This window comes from Trichoplax adhaerens, genomic scaffold (genome assembly GCF_000150275.1).
Source record: "Trichoplax adhaerens TRIADscaffold_2 genomic scaffold, whole genome shotgun sequence".
NCBI lineage: Eukaryota > Metazoa > Placozoa > Uniplacotomia > Trichoplacea > Trichoplacidae > Trichoplax > Trichoplax adhaerens.
Window position 1 is genome coordinate 4,106,767 of NW_002060944.1, and position 23,889 is coordinate 4,130,655.

At 32.4% G+C, this 23,889-nt stretch overlaps 2 protein-coding genes across 2 annotated transcripts; both read left to right on the forward strand.

The window, feature by feature from the left end:
* Positions 1-323: 323 nt before the first annotated feature.
* Positions 324-13,332, forward strand: TRIADDRAFT_53364 (uncharacterized protein; the record flags this gene model as incomplete). The annotated part of the gene is made up of 39 exons (XM_002109350.1): positions 324-447; positions 557-712; positions 855-1,006; positions 1,219-1,374; positions 1,591-1,716; positions 1,853-1,970; positions 2,086-2,188; positions 2,548-2,745; positions 2,836-2,932; positions 3,128-3,180; positions 3,295-3,403; positions 3,505-3,705; positions 3,829-3,894; positions 4,073-4,148; positions 4,277-4,364; positions 4,484-4,579; positions 4,655-4,805; positions 5,107-5,264; positions 5,516-5,657; positions 5,697-5,720; positions 5,772-5,950; positions 6,914-7,064; positions 7,141-7,325; positions 7,497-7,638; positions 7,753-7,934; positions 8,134-8,284; positions 8,388-8,566; positions 8,711-8,864; positions 8,993-9,174; positions 9,293-9,443; positions 9,644-9,825; positions 9,967-10,108; positions 10,410-10,591; positions 10,733-10,886; positions 11,056-11,231; positions 11,475-11,625; positions 12,131-12,306; positions 12,386-12,536; positions 12,769-13,332. 39 exons carry the CDS (start codon positions 324-326, stop codon positions 13,330-13,332), a joined length of 5,928 nt encoding a protein of 1,975 aa, XP_002109386.1.
* Positions 13,333-16,995: 3,663 nt separating this feature from the next.
* On the forward strand, positions 16,996-22,328 carry TRIADDRAFT_20412 (uncharacterized protein; the record flags this gene model as incomplete). Its single annotated transcript, XM_002109351.1, has 16 exons — positions 16,996-17,046; positions 18,444-18,557; positions 19,181-19,280; positions 19,699-19,788; positions 19,967-20,025; positions 20,184-20,258; positions 20,394-20,477; positions 20,593-20,669; positions 20,878-20,931; positions 21,001-21,061; positions 21,160-21,206; positions 21,305-21,432; positions 21,525-21,595; positions 21,717-21,890; positions 22,011-22,136; positions 22,230-22,328. The coding sequence occupies 16 exons, from the start codon at positions 16,996-16,998 to the stop codon at positions 22,326-22,328; spliced, it is 1,410 nt and encodes a 469-aa protein (XP_002109387.1).
* Between the last annotated feature and the right edge of the window lie 1,561 nt (positions 22,329-23,889).

Consider the following 23,889-nt stretch of genomic DNA (forward strand, 5'->3'; position numbering starts at 1 on the left):
CAATCCTAGCTCTCATACTGAGAGTTATTTTAGAATAATCCAGCACAATTTTTAATCTTCCTTTCCGGGATTCTGTTTCTCTTCCTGAAACTTATTCTAGAACAATTCTGTGCTAATTTTCACCTACGGTTTTGGAAATCTGAATAATGACGGAAGATCAATATTGACAAAAATGGCGACTCAAAACCACGATTTTTCATGGGGAAATCCTATCAAAGTGTGTAAAGATAACATATCTATAATATTATGCTTTAGATAGTGTTCTAAATAAGTCTTCTATATATTACGCAAAGTATCCAAAGCCCTATGGACCCAACGGTACTATGACTTATCTAATGGACTACTCTGGCCATCGATTAAGAAATCAGATGGGAACATATTACATGAACTTACGGGAATATTCTATCGATATTCAATATACTGTTCCTTATTACGATATAACCTTAGGTAAAAGATTTTAATGAATATTCTCTTATAATTCAGATACTACAGCTACAAGATTTTCTATAAACGAGTAGTATGCACTTACATAATTATTAATTACTTTCATGTACAGGATCCGGATTATTTTTTACGATGTCCATAGCTTGCTACGACTCCAATGAATTGATAGGAGTAGTTGCAAGTGATGTATCACTCATCGAATTATTCCAAAGACTTCCCTACTTTCGCTATGGGAAATATTCATATGCTTTCCTAATCGATAAGCAAGGTAAAATTAGCTAATCTTATGAGCTATAGTTACAAAGAAAATGTTGAAAATCCAATTACTAACTCGAACGCTTCTTAAAATAAATCTATTGACAACATGAGATAATTATAATAACTCTTAGCTTGAAATTTTAAAATAAAAGGTCGACTATTGATACATCCTAAACAAGCCTATGCAACGAAAACCAATCCTATGCCTAGTATTTTGCAATTGGAAACGATGGAACCAGAATTTATTCAAGTAGCTGGGATCAATACGATTTTAGATGGAGAAGGAGGAGAAATTTCAGTATTTGTAAGTTATTAAACTTTTGTTAATTTGAGTGGCTTTTACAAGTTATTCCCAAATTATCCCAATTATTTTAACAATTATTTTAACAATTATTAGTAAGATGATGTGCTACGCTATTCATGATTAAATATAAAGCTGCAATAATTCTAATGATTTAGAAAATGTAGTAACATGTCTATCCAAAAACTATGTATCAATGTCATTTTTTATATCAGGCACCCCTTTATCTTGCAAATGGTAAAGATCCGGCTGATGGTAGCCAAGTATTATTTAAGAATCTTACCTATGTCTGGCGCCCAATACCAAAGTCCCCATTTATTGTTGTGGGCGTATTTCCAATAGAAGATTACGTTCAAAATAAAGCCCAAAACGTGAGTGAAATGACAAATTTTAATGTTAATGTCACATCTAGAACCTTCCCAATTCTACGCTATATAGACTTTGTTATCGCATTTTAAATATCTACGGTTCCGTAATGCATAAAATATCTAACACTTTGACTATTAACAGTTGTAGATATTCAATGAATGAGCGTTTTTATGCTATAAAACAATCCTAATATTAACATGAATTATTTCATCCCTAAGGTGTATTGGCAGTCATTTGATGAGCCAGCTAATTATCACAATTTGGATAATGAATCCATTGCTAATGGAATCAATATTTGCCTGCTAAACACGATAGCACTCTCTCCTAATAATTCAACCGTTAAGGTAATATCTATTCATCCAATCTGAGATCTCTACAAATTGATTATCTAAGGTATTCCATTTGCAAGATAAGAAATAATTAACTTCACGATATTAAATTCCGTCTTTACCATCTTTACAAAACAATCATTATGACTAGCTGGCTCCTGGTAGTTTCGTGCTCCCACTAAGCTATATCGTCTATGGTGAAACAGAAAGGCTGAAATTAAATATTCAACAATATTTGAATAGCAATGCAACTAACAATACCAATACAAGTAGGTTATAAAGTCTTTAATACTCTGCATAATCAGGTAAATTAAATTTCGTAATCATAAGCTAAGATTGCAATTAAAATCTTGGTCATCTTGTTCCACTAACTTCCTACTGTAGTCATCAATTCAGATGTTAAGCCAGATGTTATTACTACTGCCCATATCATTCCAACATGGCTGAAAAATAAAAAGTATAGTGAGGAAAATGGAGTTATATTTAGGTACAGTACGTCATAGTTATCATTTTTAAGTAGTAATAATACTGATATTAACATATATATTAGTATGTGAGCAACTCTTTCTCTTTTTATTTTTCTTTTACTGTTTTACTTCATATTATACATTTATGTTGTTATATTACTACTTAAAATAAATTAAGGGATAATCCATATAATTTTGAACTCCACGTAACTAATATCTGCTGCGTTAGCAATGCGATATTTTATTAAGTAAAACAAGTTGTATTGGGTCATAATCAAGAGTGCTCATAATATATTATGCGAAATCGATATTTACATCATTACTTTGAAGTCCTTCAAAATTTTATTGATAGCTTGGTAACTTTACTCAATTTTCCTAGATATATGGCAACTGAAAGTGGAGTATTCCGTATATTTCCTGGTGTAGAAGCGAATATGGAATATGATCCGAGGCTTGATAGTTGGTATCACAGATCATTAAAGAGCTACTCCAAGATTACTGTATCATCACCGTTTAGCGAAAATGATAAAGCTTGGAATGGTTATGTTACTGTTAGTAAAACTATCTATCAAGGAAGGTATAGAGTGCTAGTTTTATCTCTTAACTTGTTTAATATATGATTTAAGAGGGTTCTATGGCCATAAAAATACCATATATATTCTTACAGAAAAGATCATTACCATCCTGGCAAAGGTGAAGTACCTGTTGGTGTTGCTGGCATGGATGTAACTTTTGGCCACTTTCGTAATGTGTTAATAACTGGGGTGAGAAATGATTTCTGAACGTCTAGCAAAGAAAAACGTAGACTATTTTACCTAGATCAGCCGCTAAATGAATCGATAATGTTGAAATGTTCAGCATAGCGATGTATTCGTCAAATTATTGCGATATGTGCTAATATATATTTTACTAAATCAAGTTGACACCATGATCTAAAATGTTGATTTCTGTTATTGTAGGCTCCACAATGTGTTCTTTCCGATAACGATTGCTATATTTTGGATAAATTAGGGTAAATAAAAATTCGTCGATATGGCGCATTTTGAGCGTTATTAGCGTTACTAAATGAGAATCTGTAAAACCATCTATTAGTAATTATGATTTTTCATATCTTACTCTTGACTAGGTATATTATTGCTGACTTTAATAACAAAGCTGCGCAAAAGAAGGAACATATTAGTCAAAAATTTCCTTGGCTCACCGCTTATTTAGTTAGCAAATCTTCAGTTCTTGAGGTATTTCTTAACAATGTTATCATGGAACAGCTATATCGGGTAAAATTGAATATCTCTAGCAGAATAACTCTAATGCACTCGTTTATATCATTTGCGTATAGGGAACCTACTGCCGAGACTTTGAGCATGATAAAGCACATTTATTCTATTCGCTGAAAAACTTCACCATAATCAATCCTGATGTCAGCAATCCATGTTATAGTTTTGCTTTAGCATCAGTTCCTTACGGAGATTTCTACCTATTGGTTAGACCACAATCGGCACGATCATGTAATTTTAATAGCCCACCTCCAGAATTTGAGGTAGGTTTCTAATGTAACGTCGCATCCAATTTTCTTTAATTTTTGGCTCCTAACATAAAAGGGAGCTCTAATTTTTATCAATTCACCAATGCTTTGAAATTCACTTTTATAAAATACTTCTAGAGTACTTGTAGCTGTAATAGTAATAAGACGTGCTCTAACTGCAACGGAATAACTTCGATATGTCAGGTTAGTATACTTAGCGGAAAGTAATATTCATCTTACCGCTTCGGTGCATAAAGATTGTACGATAAAAGTAACTCTTGGTTGAAGGCATTTAATAACTCGTAATTATGTCAGATTGCTCTTTCCTCTCCTAATTGCACAAGAACTGACTTATACTACCCCTTAATTAATATTTTCTCAGTGCCCTTGTTCTTGCCCGCTTGGGCATGATCCTTGTACTCTTAAGACGACTAGCAATGCATCCGTTGTCTGTCCAAGTAAGTGTACTGCGTATACTGTAAAGACATTATGTCGTTATGGATAACAATATTCGCTAGCGTAGAAAATTGAAACAGAATGATCAAATCAGTTGTAAAGTCTAACGGAATCATTTTTGATATTCTAGTTTATTTGCCCTATAAAAATGCAACCTATAATACTGCTACTCGATTAATTAATACCGCTAACCAATGCGATAGGGCATGCGAAATAGCGTAAGTCAATTTCATGTCATGAAGATATTCTGTTATATTTCCCTTTGATATTAATTTTGTCAGATAGTACTTTTATGGACTTGATTTGTTTCTGCATTGACATCTCTGATTTTATGAAGAGCTAATGAAGAGCTCTGCTTGATTAAATCATCGTGTAAATGGTGTGGAAATCAGAAAGTGCCAGCTTGTTCTACATTTTGTTTAACTAATACAAGGTAAAAATGCCACGCAAGGACGCTTTAACAACTCTTTACTAAGTATTAATGCTATTTCTTTCTCTCCTACATCAGTTCTAGCGGATCATTTTGTATTTTTGGTGAGAATCCTCTATTACTAGATGCTTTCGAAAGAGATAAGCTTAGAACATCAGTTGTCCAAAGTCTTAATGCATTCATTGGTAATATCAATCCAAAATTGATATGGAACATTCGATTTACTACCGTAAGTTTGAGTATTGATAAAGCATGCAATGTTTTACTATAGGGAAAGAAGTAGCATTCTATTCGTTGCCCGGAATTTAAAATTAATAGGATAGAGCTTGCATTATTATTACGGCTTCTACAGCCGAGATAGTGTAGAGCTATTCTTCAATTTTCTGTTATCTGATGCTGTCAAGAAGCTGTAAAAGTATAAAATCTTTATCTTAATTACAGTCAAAACATAATTTCTATATAAAAGTAAATTTTAGTTCTATAATAACACATAATATAGCCATACTGAATTCTTACTTTTAAAATTAAAGGCTGGCCAAGTTTTCTATACTATTTTGGGCTCCGATGTGACACCAAATCCAGGATATTTAACTAGCAATATCTCCCAAGCAATTAACAACAGCCAAGTTTATATCAATTATTATAATAGGAAATTGGCACATATGGAAAATATTTGCACAACAGGCCAGTAAGTCTGAACTAAGTATCAATTAACTATGGTATGATTTTATGCGTTAATATCTAACATGTGTATAACTAGAATAGATTGCTTAAGAATAATGTTAAACAGCGTCCTATCTAAAAATAGCGAAGATTCTATACCTTATTCTTTATAGAACGAGTTTCAATTCTCGTAATTTCAAAAGAATTATCTTATATTCGTAGCAAATTGTTAGAGTATTTCATTGACTCGTAAACCTTTACTTCATGATTCGATAGCTTGAAAATAAATATTACATTTAAGCCACAAGATTTCTCTGAATACAACCAAGATACCGTCAAGATTGAATTTCTTAGATTTATCGAGGCTATAACGAGAACAACATTTCAATCAAGAATTTTGCAACGTCGATTGGAAAGCGTATGTGTTACTATTATAATTTATTATCGTTACCTTTAGTATTTACGCGGATCAGAAAAAGCAGTAAGTAGATGATTATATCAATAACAGTTTATCTCTTGTATCCTGTTGTAGTCTTCTTTCATGTTAGCTGTCATTAAATCTAAAAGTAAAGACCAAATCGAGGCAGAAGTAAAATCGCTTCAACAAGCTATCCGCAATGGGATATCCATAGATCTACTTACTTTGCACAAGTCCTTAAAAATTCATCGACTTTATATCAATGGCAATCTAACTGAAACTTTCGTCCCAACGTAGGTTATCAACGGCTGTCGTCGTTATCGATAAATTCCTATCACATACTTAGATATCTATATCTGCGTCTTGATTTTGGTTAGTTACGTTTATGTCTGCAAATAGTCTCGAAATCATGATGTCCATCTAAGAGCTTTTAATTACAATCTATTACTTACATATTTTCTCTACGCCTACCTTTTTGGGTAGCAAAGTTATACCTAGAAAAATGTGTAGAATTATTTCTAATATTTAGATATCTCTTTCTGCGTCTGTGTTAGGTAGTTAAATTTATATCAGGAGAAAATTTGAAAACTATCGTAGTTATCTAAAGCTTTTTAATAATCGTATCTACCATTTAGATTTCTTCCCACTCTTATTTATTATCATTAATATTAGATTATTTTTGCATCATCTCTATTTTAAAATTCTAGGTTACTTATTACCTTGTAATGTTTTTAAGTACTACAACAGCTATCAACATTGTTTAATAGAATTTAATACTTAAAGTACCGGTTTCTACTTGTACTTCCGATAAATAATTATATCTGCAGAAGGTCTGAGAAAAACTTACTGTATTACAGTCTTCCATATGGTCTTATCAAAATTGAAACTTGGATATTTTCAATACTTTGGGTGAAACTTATACTAGTGAAAGCTCGATAGACATTAGAATCGTCTACAGCCGAGTTAACATTTAATATAAAACTTCCGCCGCTTGCATCATATTTTAGATAGCGAATTTATAGTATTTTAGTACCTAAAAATGTTCAGTAATCGCGCAAGTTAATTTTTAGACTAATACTTGATATTTCAAAGTATTTGCAGCGTCTATGGTTTAAGTAATTAATTTATGCTATATTGAAAGAAAACTTCAATTTTAGCATAATTATGATAGATATTTGCGGCACTTGCTTTTTTTGACAACTATGATATGGAACAAAGCAGCTAAATACTTAGCTTAATTTTATCTTACAATACAGGATTAACGTGACATTCCAAATGTCCCGAAATATGTCAAACTTTTCTATGCCAGAAAGGGCTGAAATTTCAAATCAAGTTATTCCACTCCTGAGTGAATTATTTAACGCATCAGTTGCTTCCAATGTGAAGAATCTACGAATAGTAGATGAGGTTAGATATGTCATAAAATTGGCCATAATGCGTTTTCATCATAATCTTTAATATTATATGAATAAATCGCATACAGGGTGTTACATTTACCTTGGTTGGCGGTATCATCAATGATCTCTATTCATTCAGAGATGAAGAGATACGATTAGAAGAAGCCACTAAAACTGGTCAGATAGTCCTGAATACAACTGACGAAGCTGGAATTATTGCACAAAAGTTATATATAAATGATGGCTTTCGAGTCAAGTTGATAGTACCCTCGTAAGTGTCAGGAACAGCAATCATTCGTTAACCTGTTCTAAGCAAATTCTATACTATTTTTACGATTACTTAAAGTAAATCTTACTATAGACTGTATATTTAGTAACAAAATGCTACACATAAAATCTTACATCAATACTGAAGATTAATCCTATTTTCATTCATATTTAGCATGCTATTGAATCTAACCTTCTCCCATATGAATATGGACAGCAATGACTCAAGATTGTTTTCTGAAAGAGTCATAGTCAGTTTAGAAGATATATTACAAACCAGTCTTAAAAATAGGCTAAAGGATATTAGCATGGTTAAGGTAACTTATAAAAATTATGTTAAAAAATAGACAACTGCAACAGTAATACTAATTTAAGATAATACAAAAAATGTAATTTCATTTTCTTACGTTACTATAATAAATTAATTATAGAGCCATTTTGGCTGCCAGTTAGCGGGTCAACTGATTCAAAAATGGTATCCTATATCGCAAGAAATTGAAAAAATTAGAGCTTCAGTTAACAGAGGATTATATATTCAAAAATTGGATAATCATTACGCTTATGTTGTTCGATTGTTTCAAGAATTCAGGGTTATCGCTGAATATTCACCATTGTAAGGAACATATTGCATAGTTAAAGTGTTATTATTTATTTTACCTAAGCTTTATCCTAATTTTCGAGATATTATGATTTTTATTACTTAAAAAATAGATTAATGAGCTCGCACTCAGTGTTTAACGTGAACATGATATTAACAAAATTAGAGAGATTGAATTGATGCATCAGTTCAATTTTAATTTGATTTGATTTAGTCAACCTTTGTCCCTACATTTCCCTCGAATATATTTTGGTAACTTTCAAGAAACACGAATGAACGCCATCTCCAAGAAATTATTATCTATTGTTCAAAAGATCTATAATGGTGATAGCATTAACTTTGTTCAGGATGTTATATATTCCTTGGTAAACAGACACTGAATTGTGTGGTGATTCTACATGATTAATCCTAACCATCGAAAACCAAAATAAAGCTTAAGAGGTCTTTTAATTCGTAATTTATTTATAGGATAAAATAAAATTTCATCTACTCCGTGAAGTCTGGAATGAAGGAAGCATCAAAATTTACGATTTAAGTTTCTTATCAAATGGGGTTGCAGACGGAAAATTTACTCATTTAATCGATGATATACCACGATTAAATGCTCTCTATTCTGATAACCTTATGCAATCGCAATACATTCCTAGGTAAATTGCTTATTCCTATTTAATTTAACATTCAACTAAAGTAGATGCATTTTGAACTGTTTAAAGATGCTCTTTTTAATACAGAAATTAATCATTTTGAACGATAAAAATAACTGTATGCTATTTTCATTACTTTAATATCAGAATACCTATGATCATGCAATTCCCAAGTTATATTACCAAATCTCTCGATATATATGAGAGTAAAGAAATGGAAACTGATATTATTACACAAATGAATAAGATTTTATCCGATAATATGATCAACCGAATTTTAAAATCAAATCTTACGGCTGATGTAAGTAATCTCTAATTAAGAAATTTAACATACTTGCAGTCTTCTAGTTACATCAATATGCGGCAGTATAACACAATGTCGTATTTTACCTAATGCAACGCTATATCTCTCCCCGTTTGCAAATGTAGGGTAGATTTGATTTTATATTGCGAGGTACAGGTAGCGCGAATTTACCAAGTCTACAGCAAGAGACGAATACTTTAGCTCAGAGTATTAAGAAGAAATTGCTTATACAATTACCACAGAATAAAACAGTTCCAGTATACCGATATTATTCCAACAGAGTACTGAAAGCAGAATATCTGAATAGGTAAAAATGTCTAATAATTCCTATGGTTACATTTTATTGCTAGACTGAGATTTAATAGTCACCTAATTTAAAGGACATTAATCAAAAAATTTTCTAATATGGATAATTTTACTTGCAGCATTGGATTTTCGTTTACCTTCACTTGTCAGAATTTGAATGGTATCAATCTTACAGATATCAGTGCAATCCAACTGGCAATTGATAAAAAGTTAGACCACGTTCTCGACAATGGTGGAACCGTTAAACCAAATAGCACCATCATGTGGCAGGTAAATCAATAACCTAGTGATGTAGTAAAAGACTATCTGCGGTAATCATCACTCAATTAAACAGATCTACTTGTACTAAGATAGTCATGTATAAGCTACAAATACTGTATATATCAATGCGAGCTCACAAAACTGTACCTCGGTTTATCTCACAATCTACATAATTATTAATTATTCCAATCGGTGAAATATCTTATTAGAATCAAATCATATTTAATGTATATGAAAATGTACACTTTCGAAATTGGTCGGATATTGCAAAACAAGATTTAATTTATGGTGTCAAAAGCAAATTAGAAATTGATCTGCCTTCAAATAATTGTACTATTATTGCCACAAAGCTTTACTCACAAGCTGAGTTACTGGCAATCTATGTTCCAAGGTAAATTTAAACTATTTGATTTATTCATCTTTAGCCCTTTCATAAATAAGCATGGAAAAATTTGCTAAGACTAGAAGACAACCTTGTTGTGTAATATTGTAAGAAGATTTAACTCTATTCCCTCATCCATTGTTGTTTTAGTACCCCAATCACTTTTGCCTTAGCACTCAAAGTGCCAGTTATGTGGAGTAATGAAATTCTTTTCAACAGCATAAAGCAAGCAATGAAGACACATACAGGAAGAGGATTAGAGAACAAATTGGCCAAATTCTCATTATCGGGGGTATGGCTTACAAGAGATATTAAATCAAAATGCTTTACTAAGAATCGATCGTGATGCCGCAGAAACTAAAATTTAATAGCCGTTTTTTCAGTAATCCTATAAATTATAATATCATAATAATACAATGCTAAGCAAGTACAGTAGATTAGCTCACAATATATAATGCATTTTGGTATATCTGAGTATACAATAAATTATTCATACCGATTTTCAAATTGTAAACCCGTTTTTCGTCATACACATTGCTACACTAAATATAGCCGTAAGTAAAATTAATAACTTTTACGAAATTTTACCGTAGAGAAACGCTACGTTCTATGTCAATGGATTGCATTACTACAATCAGTCATTTATGGATACCGATGTTGAAGCTATTAGTCTAAGTGTAGAAAACAAGCTTACCCTCCAATTATCCAATAATTCGATGACATATGTAACTGAAATGATACAGAATGGCACAGTCCAAGCAAGTTATATGAAAAAGTGAGTACTTCTTTAGTAGGATATGGTTAAAATCTTGATTAAATTTATATTAATGAAAGCTTGATTCAGCAATTTCTTGAAATATTAAGCACTATGCTAATGTATTGAATGATACAATGATTTCGTCATTTTTTTAAATAGGTCCGTTATGGTGCTAACACTACCGCCAATCTACTTAAGCTCACTCAGTACCGGAGATAAAAGTATCGTTAGCCAACGTTTAATGGAAAGTCTTCAACAAACAATTGGAATAAATACGAAGCAACGCATGATTGGTGGTGTTACCATCTATAATGTAAGTGATCAATTTGCTCCTCTACTTAATACAAGCGGTAAAGAAATTATTTTAGTATTTATAATTACGTATCCAGAAATATCTTAATTCTATCATATAACGTAGAAGTGATATTAACTCCTCAAGATGACAACTCGCCAGATGAGTCTTACTTTTTCTATATTTTTAGAGTAATATCACCTTCATGTTGATGGCAGATATAGAAAACGATGCTGAAAATAAGAAAGCTATAGAAGATATTAAAAAATTAGTTATCGTAGGATTTACGATTTATTTACCAAAATCAAACGCGCTTGTCCGCAAGTTTTACTCTGATGATATATTTCAAGCAGAGCACGTGCCAAGGTAATGACTGCGTTTTAGGTTTGATATGCGCATTTTCTAATCTTTATGGCTATAAAGCAAAATTTAAATATCAAAAATGGATAATAAATAACGCTTTAGTATGTGGACTCTGAGCGTCAATTGGTCCACTTTCAATTTGTAAAGCATGATATTGATGCATTGAATACGAATATTACGATATGGATCCTTGAGATATAAAAATTTGAGTGCCAGTTCTCTCATGCATTTAATCTTATTTTGCAGGTCTTTGATACGATTTGAGTTGCCAGCTGCTAATTTATTAGATTATAGCCAACTACAGCAGAATTCTATCAAGCACTCGATTCTGCTCGAGCTGCAAGAACGTTTCCTTACTAATAGCAGTGCCAAATTTACAAATGTCACTTTACTCAATGTAAGAATCCCTGAAAATTGCTATGAACTATTCTCTTACTTTATCGCATTTAATAATAATTGCTTCTTGCTTGGCTAAAAAAGGATTAAAATATCACCTTAGTCAATGTAAGAGTCTCAGAAAATAGCTCTGAAAACTGTGATACCTTCAGTAAAGTCTTGTTAATAAGTCAAATAGCTCAATTATCCTACTTCTCTTTTAATTTATTACATTTATTAATAATTGTGTCTTGCTTGGCTATTAAAAACTAATTTATCAGCTTAGTCAATGCAAGAGTCTCAAAAAATAGTAATGAAAATTTTTATACCTCTAATAGAGTCTCATTAAAAACTACATAGATTTGTTTTCCTATTACTTTTTACCTATCCTCATTGTTCATAACCGCTTATCCTATTGACTAATAAAGAAGTACTCTAGATTCAACCGTTAATACCTCTATTCTGTTTTATTTTATCACTAAAAATTGCTTTTTATCCGACTAATAATGTCCTCTCAACGCTTACAGAACGGAATCACCTTTGCATTGTATGAGGATATAGATGTTGAAAAATCACTCTTTGAAGAAGTTAGCTATATCGGGAAAACAGTGCAGCAGGGTTTTTATTTAACCTATCTCGAATCGAAGAAAATTGTTCGTAGGATGTTTGTTGATAAAGCATTCTGGTCTGAATATCTACCGAGGTATATTTAGATGCTATCATTGATCAGAGATTGTAAAACATTATATAATTCTAATTTCTTGTATCTTTGCTTAATCTAGCGAGTTGGTTTTGTTAGAATTCCTGGGTGTCGCTTTTGATAATATGACAGCAAGTGAACTAAATCAAGTAAAAACAACACTTTTTGAGAAAGTTAACCAAACTATTGGTCTATCGGCAATCCATCGTATAACTGAAACCGCTATTACTGACGTAAGTTGTCTGAATATTTGTACATGGGATTGCACTACATGACGATATTTTGATGTTCGTTGATATCATTCGATTGTAGCAGTATACATCAATGTAATTTTACATGGATCACTGATAAAGTCGATAATGACATTTGGAGTAGTTATCGTTACGATTATTGCTTAAACTAAATGATCATCAACAGTCTATTCATCATTACTAACTTTAATACTTATGATTGTTAATTTATTAGAATACAATTTCCTTCACCCTGACTGAACATCCGTTTAATGGTGATTCTAATGTACCTGAAACACTCCATAGTGATATCGCAAAACTAAATGTCAAAGTCAAGAGCGGATGGTATTGGCAACTTCCAGTCTATCAAATGACACCAATATCTGGCATCTACATTAATGGAAATCTTACCGAAGAATATATACCACCCACAACAGAATCACCTCTATTCCAAACAGCATTTCCAGATAATACAACAGCAAACAACCAGAGCAGCCTCAATAATCATGTTGTTATTACATTTAGCTCGCTTCAAATGAATCCTATATTAATAGTAGTCATATCGGTTATGGTTTTCATTATACTTGGAGTTGGAGCAACTGCAGTTGTCATCATGAAAAGGCGAGAAGAAACGAAATATCGATTGTTGCGGTCCAGTGCTGATGTAGCCATTTCTGCTGATGATAATGACGATTATGTCACACCTATCGAAGTAAAGCGGCAAATATTAGAAAGTGCTAGAAAATTGCCTCCGCCTCCAACTGAAGTCTCTAACAGTAGTTATTCAGCACCATATTAAATGATGGTTATTACTTTACCCTTGATAGTTATTCTTGATCCTATAACTACATAAATTAGTTATGGCCGTAACAATGACGTATTAGTATCATGACTCAAAATATGCTCTTTTCATCCAGTTGCAGACGGTTTTTCTATCTAAAGCTGGGAAATTATCCGTCCATATTGGTACTAATTGATGATATATCTTTAGTATTTCTATAGATAATAAAAGGATATACTGCAATTTTCTAATTATTCTAATACATTATTTGAAATGTACAAAAGTATTTATAGTGCTAATTAGTTAATATGATATGGCTTCGTTGATAATATTAGAAAAAATTATCAAATCAATACAGTATGTCAACAAGATGCCAGTAAATGTCAAATTTTTGCTGCTAATCGTGTCGATTTCGAGCAATAAATTTGTCGGACAATCAAAAAAAGATTTAGATTACAGAATAGGTCAGTTTTTGAAGAGCTGTTGTTCACTATTGCTAAGAGATCAACTGATGTACATTCTGTTACAATATTATTCTACAGCAGTACTACGTCAATCATATTAGAAAATAACATGGGAACAAAATACCTTCTAGTTAATATGAACTTGAAATGGCCAGAAAGATATTTTATTTTACAATGCTGTGCTAACACTATAACATTTAATTTAATGCTATCTATTTAACGTGAATTATTATCCAATTTAATTAATAAGTTTGCCTTTTCAATAAATAGAGTCAAACCTCTAATCAGAAAATTGATGATACCAATTAAGATAATTTTAAGCTGAAAACTTACACGATAGAGGATATAATTATAAAAATTATTAAACTCAAAATAAAACTATTGATAAACCGTCTTCTGCCTCGTGTTTCGGATATAACCTTCTATTTTAGGACATTAAGAGAAAATTTCCAACATTATAAACGCGTCTTTGCTGTACTGTATACTCGTATCCAGGGTATTGTATAATCGATTTTATTGCTCCTTTCAACTTAAAATAATCCTATGGATGTTTTATTCTATTTTTGTGATTGCAAGTCCACCCGAATTTTTAAGATTACTGAAGAAGTGTAGTAGTCCAAAAGTGAGACATTCTGAGTATATTCTAAACATTTAGATGTCGTTCCTATCTGTTATCACATTAGCAACGCACTGCACATTTAAGTGAAAAAATTTAAGGTCAATATACGTATAATATAAACGCATAGAGATTGACCGATTTGGCTGCTTTAGCAGAAAGAATTTCGTTATTTCGCATTTTGGTGAGTAGAGCTCGTCCGATATGAACTTTCTGTGGCATCAATATCGTGGAAACAGTATGTAGAGTACTTATTGCTTGGTCTAACATTTGATTACAACAGTTTTTCATAAAAATGTACCGGCACACTATAAATTCAATTTAATGTAGTTTGCTATGGCGATTCCTTTTGATTCAGAGACGCAGTAGTCGGGCATTTTGTAAAATTCCTGGTCATTTTGCAAATTGCCCTTGATCTGTAGTCGGGTATTTTGTAAATGCCCGGTCATTTTGCAAAATGATCGATTATCTATACGGTAAACGACAATATATATTATTATAATATTATGGAAGTCAACTAAAATGCATACGTATAATCTTGCGACAATAATACATGTAGAGTTACTTCTGCGATCTTTTTTTTTTATTTCGAACGACTCATTTATATATGTCATATATATAATTGTTAATATCCCTTAATAATATAAATACTCAGTGGCAACTATAATCATTTTTATTCAAATTGCGCGGCAGACACACCATGATTTTAATTGGCATATGCTTAAAACATAACTATAGCGCTGCATACTCCATTTTGACTGTTACAGAACGATTGCACAGTGTAATTGCAACCACTTCTTAGAAGTTTTCTCACCAGCGGTAAAGGCCGGCCTTTTTCATACTTCTGTAAATGCTGGTAAGAAAACTTCTATGAAATAGTTGTAATTATATCCTCGTGCAAGGCTATTACAACAATGCAGTTAGCATGACAAATAGACATGTTTTACGGTTAGCAGCCAAATTTCCAGTTAGAATTGAAAACCGAACTTCTATTCTAGTCTTTTCTAGTCACTTTAAGAATTGTTCATACAAAAACATGCTTCGCGGAAACGTCCAGAAATTAGTATGAAACAGGCCGAAAGGCCGATCTGTTTCATACAAATTCCTACTCCAACATTTCCGCGATGGATATTTTTGTATGGGCAATTTTTATCCATGACTAGAAAATGTGGTTGGTTACTAATTCTAGCTGGAAATTTGACTACTGACAGGAAAACATGTCTATTTGGCATGCTAACTGCATCGTTGTAACAGCCTTGTTTGAGGGTATAATTATAACCATTTCATAAAAGTTTTCTTACCAGGAATTAGTATGGAAAAGGCTGGCCTGCCTCCACTTCACCTACACAGTGATGTCGTAAATCTAGCGTAGCAGCAGCGTTTCGCAAATACGAAAATTTTGATGCTTGGAACCCAACCGACTACTTGATACTTGCAACCTAGCCAACCCTTACTTTTTATTTTCTCAGCCCAACCCGAACCCGAATACTGTCATGGCCATTGCGAAATGCTGCAGCATAGTTACAGTCTTACGACAGACTCTAGGCCGGCCTTAACCGGTAACAGTCTTTAAGCAAGACTACGAAAAAAGAAAGAGTGACTGTAATAAAAGTGTCTCGCAATAGCTATCTTAGTCAAATGGTATTTTCTAAAAGGCTTTTTATTATAAGATTTTAGGAATAGTAGAGCAATCATCCATTACTACAAGAATCTAGTCTAAAATCGAAAGTATTCCGAGATCAAAGCGAAGTGAAGTCTCTTCTCTCTCGTGAGCTCATCTCTGCAGCTCTCATGTACATTTCGTTCAATCCATTCAAGACAACTTGATCAATCTACAATCAGACACATGAGTTATCGAATAAAATACTTTTCTCAAAGAGTACATCATTATCTTCTACAATCGAAATCATTCTACTTAATTAAGATATCACAGCTCTTCTATGAACGTCTAGCGTCTTTCTCCGAAGGGCATCTTAACAACTACAGTGTTTCTAGCCACCTAAATGTTGTACCATAATTAGTCAACTGGCTACTATTAGTCATCAACAATTTCTAACATAGCCGTTGGCCATCATCTAATTTTAGCTTTACGATCATATCTATTCAGAGTAACCTAACTATATCAAACAGAGCTATCCTTATAATCTAATATGGATGCATCACTGCAGAGCGGTAAAACCGTCTCTCTTTCTCTCTTTTTAGCGTCTACTGGCGACAGGACTACTAAAAAGGAAGAAAAAATGACGTAAAACCGTCTCTCCTTTTACTTCCTGGTGGTCCTTTCCTGACGACATTATTAGCAGGTTCCGACAGATTCCCGCCCCACCCATGCCAACACTATAGTACAGTAGAGTACCGTAGTACAGCACTGTACACTATTGTAACAGAGAGGAAGCTTTTTATAGGAAGTTTCGAACCTTGGTCAATGAAAGCTATACTGTACTCTGTCTGCTTGGAACTCTATATGAGCACATGTAAATTACACAGTACTAGAGGGCAAGAAATCGCTCTATCAATTTCTTCTGAAATTGCAGTCATAATAACAAATCTGCTCGTCGACAGGAAGGATCTACTTGCAATCTCTCAATCTACATTGGAAACATGTGTGATATTTGCTTCGATAATCTCTTGCTATTAACCGATTCCTATAAGGTAATTTGAAAGGACTTGAAGGTAGAAAGACTGACTTTATCTATACTCGTTGACCATAGCATAAAGAGTAGCAATGTCAATGAAGAGAGGAAAATAACCTTGTCCTCTTTTCTTGCAATGTTTTTTTCCCGATGTTGTTCATGGCTTGAGTATGCAATAACTTTGAGGTGGCTGCATATTTTGCATATTTTGAGATCTTATTCGTTACTGTAGTGAGAATCAATTCCCGTAGTCAGGCTTACAACTACTGGCATTAATACTGAATTACGCCGGCAGATTGTTGCTACAGGACTGTAACAAATTCATTGCTTGCCATCCTTGGTCTATCTCGCTTTCTCTTTAAAAGTAGCGTTGTATTGGACAAAAGTGAATTTCACTCAAGTACTTGGATGAGAATGCCGCCAGAACCATTTCTCTCACCAGTCTGTCTATAGTAGTGCAGCAAACCTTGTATAGATCAGATCTATCAATGAAAGTTTCCCCATCGTATGGAATAAAACGCCGTTATTACATATGATCCAACATTTCTTTTATCAGCCTATTCTTACCATTTCATTTAATAACTTGGATGAAAGTAAATTTCACCACAGTCTATTCTAGTACCAGATGAGAATGCTATACTGTACTATTAATTCTAAATTGAAAATTGACTGTCCTACATTATATACAGTATAATAAACAATGATTAATATTCTTGGCTACGAGATTGGACTAAAATATCCCAGTACCGTATATTGCTAGACCAGCTCGATTCAGGTTACAAGTCCACTCATGCTACTTAAAATACTTGTAGATAATTATATAAAAAGATGTCGATGCGTTATATACTCTGCTGTAGAAACAAGGTAAAACGTCTTTAATGAGCTTCTGAATAAGGGTTTCTTACGACTTACTGCTGTATTGTAGTGTTAACTGTAAGTAACCGTAATGAATTGTACTATGCAATTAACTATTAATTAATAAATACTGTAAATAGATGAGTAAGACTGTGGTAGCTATTCACCTTTTTGAGTCACAAGCTTGTGATATCCGGCAGTTATCCACTTTGACATCAATGGACTCTTGCCCTTTCGTAGTAAAATAGCCAATTATCCGCCTTGATATGATGTACCTTCCCTAGAATATACAGCGTTCTACTTCAACTTTAAATTGAATGTACAGTATAATTATTATCCATCCCTTGCATAATATAGATACTGTATAATATTAGTCGTTAATCATGATCCGACACTTCAACTATCGAGCTTTATAATGTACCCCACCTTTCCGATACTAGACGCGTATATTACCTTTAAATTTGGTGTACATTCTTTGCATTATCATCGTTAGACACTGCAATGATAATCTTCAATGGATCATGATCTAATCCTTAAACCTATTACTTTAATCGTTTACAGTTCACCCACTTTAAGCAGTATCCTCCCAAGACAACAAAAGTCTATTCTTATTTTGAAAGTCGTGGTGGCAAATTTGAAAATGTCGTCTTTTTTGGATTACAATATATTATCAAGGTAAACAAGTCCAAAGCATCTCGTTCTTTTATTTCATTACATAGTCTCAATTTTCAAGAATATACTCTATAAATCTGTAGTACTGTATATTTTTTAATCACAATCAATACCAAATAATCTATGGTTAATCTATACCTATTGATACTAAGTCATCTTTCTTAACACTGTAAATACACAAAGTTCTACTTACATTCAATCTAGAACTATAGCAATTTTTATACATTCAATCTAGATTTATTTCGTGTACTTACATCAGTGTGCTGTACAATGTAATTCAACCAGGTTATCTCTTAATGATGTTATTCCTTCTGTGCAATCAATGGGATTACTCATCATCATTGCTAAATAATTTTATATCTGTTAATGTTATCGGTAACACTACGAAAGTAAAATATCAATACCTAGCTATATCAACTCATTGATAATGACCTATTCTAGAAATGCATTAATACAATTTATTAATTTCAATACAAGTTTTAAAGTTTATTTGTATACAGTTATAGTAAAATCCTGACTTAGCTACACCCTTAGTACTTAGTACAGCGTAATGACCTCATGATGTGATCATTTCAATAATTGGAAACAGCAAAAAATTAACTCACTTTCCAAAAACATAAATATAGCGCCTACTACTTGGAAAAGTAGTCACAAAAGAAAAAATTGACGAAGCTAAAGCATTTTCTAAGGCACACTTTGGCAGAAGCGATGCCTTCAACGAAGCGGGTATGCAACTTTGAAAACTATAAAAAAAATACAATGGATATGGTGTCTGCATATAGCCATGATAATTTGTAGTATTCTTCTCATAGTTTGTAATTATAGTAGCAAATCTTTGGCAATGTTTCTTTACTATACAAATTAACTTCACACCTTCTTACAATATCGTCCTTAATTTATATGCGTATGGGTCTATTTAGTTGACCTTTGATCAAAAAGAATAAATTCTGGAAGTAAAATCTACATAGCTTGAACTCAACAATTGTTAAACTATGTGCTTGCAATAATTGATCATAATTTCGATAATTATAGAAACACTAAACATGACCGTATTACTCATCACTTCTCGTAGTTCATAGTGTCAATAACCAGTACTGTATTAGGATTTCTGTATGCCATGCTTATCAATGCTACTTTTATGCAGGATGGCAGTATATTTTAGACGCACACGATGGTAAATTGCCTATAAAAATAAAAGCCGTACCTGAAGGGACTGTTTTACCACAAAAGAACGGTAAGAAAGGACATATCACTAGGCTATGCTATCTTATTACTAGCATAGTGTTAAACTTATTTCGATTCTGTACAATGTTATATCATAAATCAGTTTTGTATTGTAATTCCTAATGATGACGTATTGCAATTTTAAACAGTACAGTTATCACTACATTAATATGATCCTATTCTTATAGTTTTGTTTACAGTCGAAAATACGGATCCCAACTGCTTTTGGTTAACAAATTATCTCGAGGTAAGAATTTAAATTGTACAGTCTAAGAATTAACACCGTTAAATAACTGGTTTTCCTTTCAAAACTTTTTACAAATCATGCATTTATGCATAATATTTTATGTATTATCGATTATCGTTTTATTATCTACTCCATTAACATCGTTAACGCTATTTAAGACTTTATTTGTGCAAGTTTGGTATCCAATAACAGTTGCATCCAATTCAAGAGCACAAAAAGAAGTAATTGCTCAGGTAATAATTATCGTTATATTCTGAAAGCTTACTTAATTATGATGGCTCCCTCAAAACAGTTTAATACATGATGGTGAATTGTAAAATAGTTTTATAGCATTCTACCGTCTATTTATGAAATTTCCTATTTGATAGTTTTTACATGAAACAGCTGATGATATGAAAGGACTGCCATTTAAATTGCATGATTTTGGTTTTCGTGGTGCAACTTCAATTGAGGTATATCATAACTTTTAAATCAATAAGCTAAATCTTGATTTTATTCCATTACTATGTTTGTAAGTGTACCAACATTGCAATTATCTTTTCAATGTTGATAACATCGACGGAATAGGCTGCTGGTATCGGAGGCATGTCCCATTTAGTTAATTTTCTAGGTACTGACACTTTAGCTGGAATACTTACAGCAAGGTTAGAACTTTAGTGAGTTGCACTAGAAAAATACTTATATCAGTCTATCAAATAATGTTTTATGTACGTACTCGTACATATTTAACTCACTTTTATAGCGATATCATGATACCGTTATTAACTTATGCGCTTTACTTTTATTAAAAAATAATTGCAAAAACGCTAGTGTGCTTTGAAGATTTGCTAAATCTAACTCATTATGTTTTAGGAAGTACTATGGATGTCCAATGGCTGGATTTTCTATTCCTGCAGCGGAACATAGGTAGCCGTCACGATTCCTTGTATTAAGAAATCGTTTAGCGATAATTACAAATTTATTCGTGTTTCTTAGTACTATTACTACATGGCAAAAGTCCGGTGAAAAGGACGCATTTGAAAATATGTGCAGACAGGTTAACTTTTAAACAAGAATAATATTATTTTCACAAAATAATTAGATAATTGTAATCAAATTAAAGTTCATTTATGTTATATTAATTTTTCTTGATAGTTTCCTACTGGCACTATAGCTTGTGTAAGCGACAGTTATGACATCTGGTATGCTAACAGAAGTATAGTAATTATAATCTTAATTTTTTGTTAGTGAAAGATTAATAGCTACGCTCAACTCCATCCTAATATTGCATCTTGTTTAGGAATGCTTGTGAAAATCTCTGGGGTAAGCAGTTAAAAAATCTCCTCAAGTGTCGCGATGGTACGCTTGTTGTTAGACCAGATTCTGGTGATCCTCCTGAAGTCGTATCAAAAGTGCTACATCTACTAGGTAATCAACAATTATACCATATCAAAATTTTTTTCCTACATTTTTCAATTCGTGAACTTTGATTTGTAACTGAAATATGCTGTAAAATGTAGGTGAAGCATTTGGAACAATTATTAATAAGAAAGGTTATAAGACATTACCTCCTTTTGTGCGCATAATTCAGGTAAGGAAGTTTGATATTCTATTTTGATTGGGGATTTTATTTTCTGTAATAAAAGTGAATATTACTATCAAAAATATTTCATATATATTTTGTTATCCTGAACCAATTGTTGTTGCTGTAGGGAGATGGAATTGATCTAGAAATGATAAAACGAATCTTAAATAAACTCAAGTCAGAGCGTTGGAGTTCAGATAACTTAGCGTTTGGTAGTGGAGGTGCTTTGCTGCAGAAATTAAATCGAGATACTCTAAAATGTGCTTATAAGTGTAGTATGGTTACCGTTGATAGCAAAGAGGTATTGGTTAACGTTTCCAATTAAGATTATACAGAAATTTCCTTATTCTGACCAAGCTGATGGTATTTTGTTACTGTGCGATCTAACGTGTAAATTAAATTTTTCGATATTAAATTAAAGATAAATGTATTCAAACAACCAATTGACGACCCTGGAAAGAAGTCTAAAAAAGGCCTCCTTACGCTAGAATATAGTAGTAGAGACGGCTATAAAACAGTCGAAGAAGGACGTGGTAACGCTACAAAGGTAACCTACTATCCTGAAGTGATAAATTAGAACGAAATATCCGATGCTGACAGCTAGCAAGTTGAATAAATATTTTTTTAACTTCTAAAACAGGATCTTTTAATACCGGTATTTGAAAATGGGAAACTCCTTAAGGAATACACCTTTGATGAAATTCGATCAAGGTGTGAAATACCGCTTCTAAAGAAATAATCGAGACAGCTAGATTTCTAGAATGGACGTGTAGTGTTTCAGAGATAGATAATGCTTTATGCAAGTAATAGTACCTCTACGTCTACTTAGTATTAAAAGTCTTTGCCTTAGCTGTAACTTCTTTCATAAGACGACTCTTTTAATTATTCAGACACCAGCTAACAATCAAAATCGAATTCAATAACGCTTGTTGCTACATAAATATGTTGCTAATTGTTGCATAAACTTTACAACGTATAGACGATGTGTTATAATTTTAGAACTTAATTTTATAGCGCATTTTGGAATATACGAATACGCATTAATGTGTTATTCGCTCATAACCATCATATTCGTATCATATCGTATAACTACAATTACAATTAATGCTAGTATAACTCCTGCAATATATATCAACCAAATTATGGACGGTAGCATTCAATAGTATTTTTAAGTTTACATTTTATGTTCGATTCGATTTCCTTCAAATTTTTTTCTAACACTGTAATTACGTACATGCGGTATTATTACGAGCTGATTATCAATTACGGTTTGTAATTTGTAATTCTGCAGATTCTGTATACTGCTTTCTTGTCGTGAAATAACGGTCACTTAATATTACAACTGCTTCTCTGATCAACTATCGTTAACATGTTATGCACTCATCCGCACTGCTACATTTTAAGACGATGCAGTTCCTGAATTGCCAAAGGATTAAATGAAATAACTCAAACAAGGATCATCATTGATTTCATTTTAAGTACTATATTATTATAAAAAGATCTGAGATTCTCGACCAGACTTTAACTTTTCTGCTACGAATCTATTTATAGTATCATGTACGAGTATATATGATCACTTATAGCCTACAAGGAAGGAATTAATGTACAGATACATTCGCAGTATTAATATTTATAGATAAACGCTCAAACACTAAAATATAGATTAAGCTCAATGTACGTGTATCGATGTTATACTTACGCACAAGAATTCGGAATGTTACAATCTTTACTGTCTGTAACTCTTCCCAGCCTAATGATGCTTCAAACTGAAGACTTTGCCAAGATAACATATTAACAAGATGCCAAACTTAAACATTTGAAACAATCTTTTAGAAAACTGACGCACAATAACTTAAAAATCCTTTATTTTCAATCTTAAAAGATCATAATAGATATGCTTGAGAACTCAATACTTATTAAAATTCACATTAACAATATATATATATATATATCACTTCTTTTCCATGAACAAAAATATTATAGCGTCGCAAGTTGAGTTTATAGTTTCATATTGATGCAAGTATTGCTACTTGGAAGGTTATACTATATCGGTTGATTCTTCTTTTATTCCTTCGGAATTGACTTCATTTACCGTTATTGTGCCACCGGTAGTAGCTTCCTCTACGTGACTTTCACCTCCAGGTTCATCTAAAGAAGGCCAACTACCAGACTGATCTACTCCACTTAATCTTTTGTCTAATTCCTTCAAAGCTAATTGCCTATGTCAATAAAGTAACTATATGTAAACACAAATTCGTGGACATAACAAGCTAATATAATAATATTACGAACTACTCAGC